Source organism: Piliocolobus tephrosceles, chromosome 1, assembly GCF_002776525.5.
Source record: "Piliocolobus tephrosceles isolate RC106 chromosome 1, ASM277652v3, whole genome shotgun sequence".
In the NCBI taxonomy this organism is placed as follows: domain Eukaryota; kingdom Metazoa; phylum Chordata; class Mammalia; order Primates; family Cercopithecidae; genus Piliocolobus; species Piliocolobus tephrosceles.
This window is the reverse complement of record NC_045434.1, coordinates 91,180,639-91,190,832: the sequence shown is the minus strand read 5'-3', so window position 1 is coordinate 91,190,832 and position 10,194 is coordinate 91,180,639. Positions and strand designations below refer to the sequence as shown.

Below are 10,194 nucleotides of genomic sequence, written 5' to 3'. Positions count from 1 at the left end.
CTCCTCCTCCTCCTCCTCCTCCTCCTCCTCCTTCTCCTTCTCCTTCTTCTCCTTCTTCTTTCTTCTTTTTTTTGAGATAAGGTCTCACTCTGTCACCCGGGCTGGGCTGGAGTGCAGTGGTGTGATCTCGGCTCACTACAACTCCGCCTCTTGGGTTCAAGCTATTCTCCTGCCTTAGCCTCCCAAATAGCTGGGACTATGTGCATGCGTTACCATGCCTGGCTGATTTTTGCATTTTTAGTAGAGATGGGGTTTCATCATGTTGGCCAGGCTGGTCTTGAATGCCTAACCTTGAGTTATCCACTTGCCTTGGCCTCCCAAAGTTCTGGGATTAAAGGTGTGAGCCACCATGCCTGGCCAGTAACATTTTATAATGTTAAAAAGAATCCTGTAGGGCGGGTGGGTGTGGTGGCTCATGCCTGTAATCCCAGCCCTTTGGAAGGCTGAGGTGGGTGGATCATCTGAGGTCAGGAGTTTGAGACCAGCCTAGCAAACATGGTGAAACCCCATCCCTGCTAAAAATACAAAAATTAGCCAGGTGTGGTGGTGGGTGCCTGTAATCCTAGTGACTCGGGAGGCTGAGGCAGGAGAATTGCTTGAACCCAGGAGGCAGGGGTTGCACTGAGCTGAGATTGTACCACTGCACTTCAGCCTGGGCAACAGAGTGAGACTCCATCTTAAAAAAAAAAAAAAGAAAAAAAAATCCTGTAAATCGCTTAATTGGGATCATATAAAAGATATATTTTAGGGAAAATTGACATTTTTACCCGATTGAGCCTTTCTCTTTAAGAAAAAAATATATTTATTTAATTTTCTATTTATTCAAGGTTTTTTTTTTAATATCCCTGTGGTATAATATGAAATATATAGTTGTCATTTTGTATCCATGGGAATTATTCCCAGGACCCCCTTGGATGCTAAAATCCTTGGATGCTCCAGTACCTTTTTTGGTCCTTTTCTTGTAGAGATGGGGGTCTCACTATGTTGCCCTGGCTGGTCTTGAACTCCTGGGCTCAAGCGATCCGCTCACCTTGGCCTCCCAAAGTGCTGAGATTACAGGTGTGAGCCACCATGCCTCGCCTCAAATCCCTTATATAAAATCAGATAGTACTTGCATATAACCTATGCACGTCTTCCTGTATACTTTAAATTACAAGTAACTCTAGGTTACTTGTAATACATAATGCAATGCCTACTCATCACTTCATTCACATGGATTCATCGTAGTACTTAGCATGGGGCAAAATTTAAGTTTTGCTTTTTGGAATTTTGTGGATTTTTTTCTTTTCTTTTCTTTTTTTTTTTTTGAGACGGAGTCTCACTCTGTCGCCCAGGCTGGAGTGCAGTGGCTGGATCTCGGCTCACTGCAAGCTCCGCCTCCCGGGTTTACGCCATTCTCCTGCCTCAGCCTCCCGAGTAGCTGGGACTACAGGCGCCCGCCACCTCGCCCGGCTAGTTTTTTGTATTTTTTAGTAGAGACGGGGTTTCACCGTGTTAGCCAGGATGGTCTCGATCTCCTGACCTCGTGATCCGCCCGTCTCGGCCTCCCTAAGTGCTGGGATTACAGGCTTGAGACACCACGCCCGGCCGATTTTTTTCTTCAAATAGTTTTGGTCTGAGGTTGGTTGAATCCAGGGCTGTGGAACCCACTGATACTGATGTGGTATTTGGTATTTGGCCTTTGTTTTGTTTCTGTCACAGCTCTTTTTTTTTTTTGAGAGAGTCTCGCTGTCACCCAGGCTGGAGGGCACTGGCTTGATCTCGGCTCACTACAGCCTCTGCCTCCCACACTCAAGGAATTCTTCTGACTCAGCCTCCCAAGTAGTTGGGACTACAGGTGTGCACTACCACACCCAGATAATTTTTTTTTTTTTTTTTCTTTTTTTGAGACAGAGTCCCACTCTGTAGCCCAGGCTGGAGTGCAATGGCGTGATCTCTGCTCACTACAACCTCCGCCTTTCAGGTTCAAGCAATTCTCCTGTCTCAGTCTCCTGAGTAGCTGGGATTACAGGCTCCCACCACCCTGCCTGGCTAATTTTTGTATTTTTAGTAGAGACAGGGCTTCCCCGTGTTGGCCAGGCTGGTCTTGAACTCCTGACCTCAGGTGATCTACCCGCCTTGGCCTCTCAAAGTGCTGGATTACAGGCCTGAGCCACCACGCCTGGCCTGCCTAATTTTTGTATTTTTAGTAGAGGTAGGGTTTCGCTTTGTTGGCCAGACTGGTCTTATACTCCTGACCTCAAGTGATCCACCCACCTCAGCCTCCCAAAGTGTTGGGATTACAGGCGTGAGCCACCACACCCTTCCTGCTTCTTCCTTCTTAATACTTATTTATTTATCTTTACTAATTGAATGCACCCCCAATATAATGTTACAGTAGCCATCCTTGCCTTCCACTGGCAGTGCTTATAGTATTTTATAATTAAATGTGCTTGTAACTTAAAAAGAAAAAAGTCTTTTTAGCTCTTCTGTGAATCAGCTTTGTTCCCTTTAGAGATTTGGTGAGTCTTCTCTGTCTGCATCCAAATGTTGGTTCAAACCTTGAGCATCACACCCTGCCTGAGGCACCCTTCTCTGGTTTGATGCTGAACTATTATTCAACAGTCAACTTTTTGGTTCTGCTTGTTTATCTGGCAACAGGTCCTTCGATCAGGACATCCAGTTTACTGTTGCCATTGATTTCACAGGCTTATGAGAGAGACCCTGTCAAGGGCCCCCTAAAAACCCAGATACTCCAAGTCTTTCCCCTGATCTAGTGACCCAGCTGGATAAATGAAAAGACACAAGGGTCGTGCGAATGAGCAACTAAGTACTGGGAGCTTCTCCAGCTTTCTGATAAAGAGGAGGGTGGCCCCAGAAAGCTCAGACTGGGTCCAACCCTGCAGCATCTCCCTGAGATGCTGGCAAATCCTTGGGCTGATCCCACAGCAGCTGCAGCAGTGTGCTGGTGAGAGCAGATTGTGTACCATTTCTTTCCAGCTTTATATTAAGCAACAACCTGTTTGTGCCACAGTGTAAGTATTTACACAATGGCAAGCACTAGGACTCAGGCCCCCCCACCTCTCTCTGTTGGTGCTCCTTGGAGAGGCACCCTGTGGCAGTGCAGTTTTGGGGCTGCAGCCTCATTCTTTAGAGAAGGGGCAGGTGCCACTGCTCTCTGAGGGAAGGGCCTTGAGAGAATGGCAGCTGGCAATTCTTCCCTCCCTGTTTTCTCAAGAACCCCAGTTGCTAACTCTACCCTTCCCTTTGGTGTCTTCTCAGGATGTAGGCTCTCTTGATGAGAAGATGAAGAGCTTGGATGTGAATCAGGACTCAGAGCTCAAGTTCAATGAGTACTGGAGACTGATTGGGGAGCTGGCCAAGGAAATCAGGAAGAAGAAGGACCTGAAGATCAGGAAGAAGTAAAGCTGCCTGGCTGGGATGGGGGTGGACAGGGCAGGGCTGGTCAGGGCCGAACAGAACTGCACTCTTCCCAAATAAAGCTTCATCCTTGAAACACACATGTTTCTTACTCACACTCCATCCTGATTTCTTTTCTTGAGACCAGAGGGTGGGAAATCTCTCTCTTGACCTGAGGATGGATCTGAAAATTATGAGCCCCTTGAGGACAGGCAATGTTATTCATCTTTGAACATTCCGCAGCATCTAGCACCAGGTCTTGTACAGAGCAGGTGCCCAGTAAATGGTTGAATGAATGAATATATGAAAAGTAGAGGCAGAGGACTGGGCACAGTGGCTCACGCCTGTAATCCTAGCACTTTGGGAGGCTGAGACGGGTGGATCACTTGAGGTCAGGAGTTCAAGACCAGCCTGGCCAACATGGCGAAACCTCATCTCTACTAAAAATACAAAAATTAGCTAGGCTGGCGCCTGAGATCCCAGCTACTCAGGAGGCTGAGGCAGGAAAATCACTGGAACCCAGGAGAAGGAGTCTGTAGTGAACCGAGATCGCACCATTGCACTCCAGCCTGGGAGACAGGAGGGAAACTCCATCTCAAAAATGAAAACAAAACAAAACAAAAAAAATGAAAAATGAAAAAGAAAAAAGAAAAGTAGAGGCAGAGATGTGGGGCAGGAGAGGTGACTCAGGGGCTCAGCTGCATGGTCCTGCTGTGCTTCCTTTTTCTTGGAGTTTGTCCGTTGGATGACAGTGATAGTGGTGAACATGTATGGAGGGCTTACTAAGTACCAGGTGCAGTGCTAAACATTTTGCCTGATTGTCTTAGTTAATTTTCACAGTCCTTTGAGGAAGGCGCTATTTTTAACTCCTGTATTAAAGATCAGGACACAGATCTTAGGTAAAGTCATAAAGACAAGAATAGGTGGATTTCAGAGCTCTGATTAACCAGGATCCTCTCTGGCTGGTTGCTCAGGAACACCAGGCCCTCCTCCCCTTACCCTCTGGAGCAGTGGGGAAGCCAGAAGGAGGGGCCCGATGTTCTGCTCAAGGACTGTGGGGTGAGGGTGGGGTGGTGCCACCGGAGGCAGAACTTGCCTTGCCTTCCCGGCTTGAGGGGCATATGGTGTACACGACCACCACCAGAGGGTGCAGGGGCGGGCAGCTCGGGGGCTGGCCTCCCAGGGCTGTCTCTGCCTCACTGGCAGGCATCCATGAGGGACAGCTATGAGTGAAGAGGAACCTTTAGTCTGGGAAGCTCCCTGTTACACACCATGAGAGGATCCCAGACAGACCTCAGAGGGACCCTCAGACTGGGAATCCAAGGGGCCATTGGTGGAGACATTCTAGAGGGGCTCCTGCACTGAAGGGCTTCCTCACCGTGAGAAGCCCTGTGAAGAAACCCCAGCCTGAGCCTCTTCCTGAGGAACCCAGGCTAAGTCACTCTCAGAGGGACCGACAGGCTGAGAGACCCTCAGAGGGACCTGCAGGTTGAAGCCCTTCAGAGGAACTCTCAGAATGAGACACTGTTGGAAGGTCCTCTCCATTGAGACACAGAAGGCCCTGGGTTGAGAAGGTGACATGGGGAGGAACGTAGTGGGGTGTGCTCTGATCTCAGCGCTTAGGAAAAGATCCTGGGAGCTTTGGCTCTGGGCCGCACCCCATCCTTGCCCTGACTCATGCCTACTGCTCTGCCCTTCTTCCTACCCCCTCCCCGTGACTTCAGGTTGTGGGTGTCTGGGCCTGGGCAGGTGAGGAGGGCCACTGGGGTTGGGCTCCCTGGGATGTCTTTCTGGGTTCTGGATCAGGGGGTGTTGCTCTGCAGCTGGGTTAGGGGAAGCATGGGGCTCTGAGGGAGGGAGAGAGAAACACGTGGCCCGACCAGTTTGGAGTGGGTGTTAGCTGCCAAGCAGCGCAAGTGGGCCTTGCATTTGTGCACTCTGGGCCGCTGAGGGGAGCTGAAGGGAGGTCAGGTGAACACTCACTCCATCTGCCTCCCTCCACCAGGCTGCCCTTCTCTGGCTTCTTCCTCCTGATCCAAGTTCTCTACATTCATCTCTCTGCCTCCAGGACTGGTAAAGGCTGGGCTCCGGGATCCAGGCAGGCTTGAGTGTCAGTATCCGAACTGAGCCTGGCTGGGAGAAGCGTATGTGTGTATGTGTGTGTGTGTGTGTGTGAGAGAGAGAGAGACAGACAGACAGACAGACACACACATGGAGGGTACAGAGGCTCCTGCTTCTCCTTTCCTGGTCACAGATTCAGATCCCCTCTCCCTCCCAGCAAGAGTTCCCCAGGGCCCTTCCACTTCCTAGGGTGACCCCATGAGGTCTCCAAGTCCTCTCTGTATCCTCAGCCTTGTCGCCTCTCTTTCTCTGTGACTCTGCATGCTGATCTGAGGCCAGGGTTTTCCCAGCCCCAGCGCTCTGTGGCTCTCTCCTCGTGGCAGGGTCAGGGTAGGCTCTGAAACTCTGGCTGGTGGAGGGTGGGGCTCATAACGCTGGCTCACAGCCCAGGCTGCTGCAATAGCAGGGGTGGCTTAGGCCCAGCCCCCTGCCTCCACTCCCTTCCCCCAGGTATAAGAGCTGAGCTCAGGTGAGCTGGCTCCTCCTGTCTTGTCTCTGCGGCTGCCAGCAGGTAAGGAAACCCAGGGCTTTCCACCCAAATATACAGCCTGCTGACCAGAGGGCACACTTAGGGTAAGGCCTGGGGGATCAGATCCTGGAGGTTGGTGTGTGTGTTTCAAGAAGAGGTGGGTGGTTGGAGGAGGTGGAAAGAATGAGGCTAAGGTGAGGCCCAAGGGATTCCCCCTAGATGCGTTGAAGCCTAGGCAGGGCCTGGGCCTGTGTGCTGTTGGTTTTGAATCCCTGGTGAGGCACAGAATATCTGAGGTGGAGCCAAAGTGGGCAGTTGAGAAAGAAATGCTAGACTCTCTCCTCACCTCAGGCCTGCCCCCTCCTCTAGGCAGATCATGAGCCATCAGCTCCTCTGGGGCCAGCTATAGGACAACAGAACTCTCACCAAAGGACCAGACGCAGCGGGTACCATGGGACAGTGCCGGTCAGCCAACGCAGAGGTGGGCTCATTCACTCCTGGCCTTTCTGCTCCAACACTCCTCTCCTTCACCCTGAGGGTCTATGTCCCCTCACTGACTTTTGCCCTTCACCTTGGCCTCACCCTGCACCCCAGACCCTGTGAGTGAGATGTGAACCCTCTTCTGAGGCCCACACAGGGTGATGCAGATGGAGTCCTCCTGGGAAGAGGATGCCTGGGTGCATGCTGGGACCTGCACTGCCTGCAGCTGGGGGGTGTGGGGAGGGAAGCCTTCCCCAACCTGTGGCCGCTGTGGCCTGGAGGCCGAGCTGGGGTAGGGGAGAGGGGCTAGATTCTGGGCTCTGGAGTGGGTGGGAGCTGTGTGCCTTCCAGCAGTCTTCTGCCCTGAGGGCTTTGCCAGACTCCTGGAAGAGCAGGGTGTTGGGGTGCGTGGAGCTTCACTGACGTGGGTGATGTCCCCTGCCCTCAGGATGCTCAGGAATTCAGTGATGTGGAGAGGGCCATTGAGACTCTCATCAAGAACTTCCACCAGTACTCCGTGGAGGGTGGGAAGGAGACACTGACCCCCTCTGAGCTACGGGACCTGGTCACCCAGCAGCTGCCCCACCTCATGCCGGTATGGAGGGAGCACACCCCACCCCAGCCAGTCAGAACCCTGACTTCCCAAGCAAGTGTTCCAGGATCCCACCCACACTGGCACTTGCAACCCCTAGCTCTTCCCCCTTCCCAGAACCGGGTAGGCTCTGCTCCTGCTGTCTGCCCCTGGGCAGGGTGGGGTGGGAAGATCGGAAGCTACTGCCTCCCTGAGCCATGGTGTCTTCACTCCCCTTAGAGCAACTGTGGCCTGGAAGAGAAAATTGCCAACCTGGGCAGCTGCAATGACTCTAAACTGGAGTTCGGGAGTTTCTGGGAGCTGATTGGAGAAGCGGCCAAGAGTGTGAAGCTGGAGAGGCCTGTCCGGGGGCGCTGAGAACTCCCCCTGGAATTCTTGGGGGTGTTGGGGAGAGACTGTGGGCTGGAAATAAAACTCTCCTCTACCACCACCGTGTTCCCTAGCCTGCACCTCTCCTCACCTCTGCAAAGTTCAGCTTCCTAACGGCCTTCCCAAGGGTCTCTGTGCACTTCTGTCTTGGATGCTCTGTGGAGCTCATGAGTGCAGGAGTCCCCGCCAGAGGGAGGCTCAGGGTACTGGTTGGGCCAGGGATGAATATTTGAGGGATAAAAATTGTGTAAGAGCCAAAGAATTGGTAGTAGGGGGAGAACAGAGAGGAGCTGGGCTGTGGGAAACGATCTGAAGAACGGAGCTGGGAATATGGCTGGATATCTGGTACTAAAAATGGGTCTTTAAGAACCTACTTCCCAACCTCTTCCCCAACCCAAACCATAGCTGTCTGTCTAGGGCTCTCTTCGTGCCTCCAGCTGTGCCCCAGATTCCTCCTAGACTCTGTCCCTGGGCTAGGGCCGGAGAAGAGGGAGAGTAGGGTTGGGGGAGAGGCTGAGGAGGGTGTGACATGCGGGAGAGGACCAGCTGGGTGCTTGGGCATTGACAGAATGATGGTTGTTTTGTATCATTTAATTAAAAAAAATGAAAAAAGTGAAGCATGTTGTCTTGACTGGACACCCCCTTCCCCAGGGTCCACGGGTGAGAGGAGCTTGGGGGTGAATGGCAAAGTCACTGGTAGGGTGGGGCATGTGGGGCTGGAATGGTTGGCAGTGGAAGTGAATGGGAACTCACTTTTCCCTATGGGTTTGGGTTGAGGGTGGTACCAGGCGCAAAAGGGCAACATGGTCCTCTCTGAGGAACAGGTTCCTCTTTGCCAATGGGCAGACCCTCTTATAGGAGAGGAGAGTATGTGTGCACACTTGGGGGAAAGGATATTAGTCCAGGTGTTCTGAGCCCCGGCTGACATAACAAGGGAAATGGGGCGGATGGGGGTGGAGGGTTAGAAACAGGCTGACTGGCCTGAGTTTGGATTTCAGATCTGCCACTTATCAATGGAAATTTGCGCATGCTCTTAGTATCAGTTTCCTCATCTATAAAATGGGGATTATGAATATTACTTCCACAGGATTGCCAGGAGGACAATGCCACATGTCATGTAAAGCACTTGTCAGACAGCCTGACACATGGCGAGTGCCCAATGAGCCAATGTCATTACTGCTGGAGTGGGCCCCTCTTTGGTTTCAGTGCTGCCCTAGTGTAGAGAGGTCGAGTTGGCCCGTTTCCTTGGGTATCTTAGGGCAATGGTGGGGTGTGGGGAGTTTCCAGAGGAGTCCTCCTCTGTACATGAGGGATCTTAGGGCTGGGTCTCAGAAGAGCTGATGGGCCGGACTGGAGACAGAAGACCAGGGAGCCAGACAGGTCCCTGGCATCTGCCTTCTGATTTGAGCACAGAGGTCAGGAGTTACTTCTGAAACCCCAATGGCAAGGAGGTTTCTGTGGCCAGTTAGGCTGGCCTGGAATGTTAACTGAACTTGTCTGTTGGGAGCCCCCGAAACTGGGATCCCAGTGACCCAGGTGAGAAAGGCAGGTGACAGTCCTTCCCTTCCTTTCTCTACCCTGTCAGGTTCTGCTCAGCCCCTGCGGGGCTGGGAGGGTGGGGTTGGGGGAGTGCCAGCTTTCACCACTCCCTCTGGGATGGGGGTAGTGGAGTGTGAAAAAAGGTGTGTATCCCTTTAACAAGGGCCCAACCCCAGGGCCAAGTCAAGAGGCAGCTCAGCCACTATCTCCCCACCGAGCCAGCTCAGCGGGCAGGGCTGGGAGGGAGTGGGACAGATTCTGGGAGTGCAGTGGGGAGGAGTCCCGGCTGGGCTGAGTGCAGGGAGCTGCTTGGCAGTGCCAGAGCCCAAGCCCCAGAGCCCTGCTGGAGCGGAGGCAGACCGAGGCAGCAGGTGAGCACCCCAGGCCCAGCCTGGGAGGTCTGTGGCTGCCGGAGGGCCCCACAGTATTGGGAGGCCAGGAGAAGGGGCAGTGAAGGGGGCCTGGGGAGAGGGGCCTGTCAGAGAACGGGCGGGAAGATTTTGGTAATTATTAACTTTCCCCCACAGGCCAGTTTGGGAATGCGGAGTCCTGGGGGGTTGGGAGCTGGGTGAGGCCTTCAGAGGGGATGCATGGGGTGGTGAGACCCCTCCCTGCCGCAGCAGCTGACGGAGCTCCTCTCCAGGGGCAGAGCATTTGGAAGCTTTGCCCACAGCTACTCGATCCTTCCCAATGGGGGAGGACAAATGCGTGTTGGTCTGGGTTGGGGGTGGTCAGAGCTTGGACACAGGCCTTGCTGGGCTCTGGGAGCTGTGTCCTGGGAGAGGCGATGGGGTCCACAAGGAACCAGGCGAGTCCCAGGGAGCCTGAGATTCCGGGAACAGGAGGCAGAGGCTGAGGTGGCGTCTCTTCTACCTCATGACCCAAGCAGGCCCCACTGTGTTCCAGGAGCTGTTCCTTGAGGGGGATGATGAGATCTGGGAGGAACCCGAGTGAGGCTGTGGGGAGCCTGCGAGCTCTCTGGAAGAGGGTCTGAACTCAGCAGCTTCCCTACCTCAGGACCCAGGCAGGCCCCGGCTTGAGTTGCTTTTCTTGGCAGAGCCACCTGCACTATGGGAGCCTTCCCCTGCCCAGCCCAGTCAGGATGGAGGTGAGGGCAAGGGTTCTGGGGAGCCAGCTCTGCCTTTCCCCACATTCTAGTAAGTGTTGGTGAGGCTGGGACACTTGTGTGTGTGTTGGGGGAGGCGGCGGCAAGATCCACACTGAA

The 10,194-nt window shown here is 53.3% G+C and overlaps 3 protein-coding genes across 5 annotated transcripts in view; all 3 read left to right on the top strand.

The window, feature by feature from the left end:
* S100A13 (S100 calcium binding protein A13) overlaps nucleotides 1–3,500 on the top strand; it is an 18,916-nt gene extending 15,416 nt beyond the window's left edge. For 2 of the 3 annotated variants that reach the window (XM_023213798.1, XM_023213800.1), the window contains one exon: nucleotides 3,262–3,500. In XM_023213798.1, the coding sequence (XP_023069566.1) occupies nucleotides 3,262–3,405 (144 nt within the window). In that variant the 3' untranslated portion in view covers nucleotides 3,406–3,500. The remainder of the gene's footprint in view (nucleotides 1–3,261) is intronic. The other variant, XM_023213799.2, reaches the window with a different exon arrangement.
* A 2,500-nt stretch (nucleotides 3,501–6,000) lies between these two features.
* On the top strand, nucleotides 6,001–8,047 carry S100A14 (S100 calcium binding protein A14). The gene is made up of 4 exons (XM_023213793.2): nucleotides 6,001–6,031; nucleotides 6,363–6,470; nucleotides 6,918–7,064; nucleotides 7,281–8,047. Exons 2-4 carry the CDS (start codon nucleotides 6,441–6,443, stop codon nucleotides 7,416–7,418), a joined length of 315 nt encoding a protein of 104 aa, XP_023069561.1. The 5' UTR covers nucleotides 6,001–6,031; nucleotides 6,363–6,440; the 3' UTR covers nucleotides 7,419–8,047.
* Nucleotides 8,048–9,154: 1,107 nt separating this feature from the next.
* Nucleotides 9,155–10,194, top strand: part of S100A16 (S100 calcium binding protein A16) — a 7,100-nt gene continuing 6,060 nt past the window's right edge. The window contains exon 1 of the mRNA XM_023213791.2: nucleotides 9,155–9,340. The gene's annotated coding sequence lies outside the window, so the exon portion shown is untranslated. The remainder of the gene's footprint in view (nucleotides 9,341–10,194) is intronic.

Bases quoted from the DNA above. Each gene is read 5' to 3' on its own strand.
- S100A14 (XM_023213793.2), top strand. From the start codon at position 6,441: ATGGGACAGTGCCGGTCAGCCAACGCAGAG. The intron at 6,471-6,917 runs GTGGGCTCATTC...CCCTGCCCTCAG, and splicing joins GCCGGTCAGCCAACGCAGAG to GATGCTCAGGAATTCAGTGA. The intron at 7,065-7,280 runs GTATGGAGGGAG...CACTCCCCTTAG, and splicing joins AGCTGCCCCACCTCATGCCG to AGCAACTGTGGCCTGGAAGA.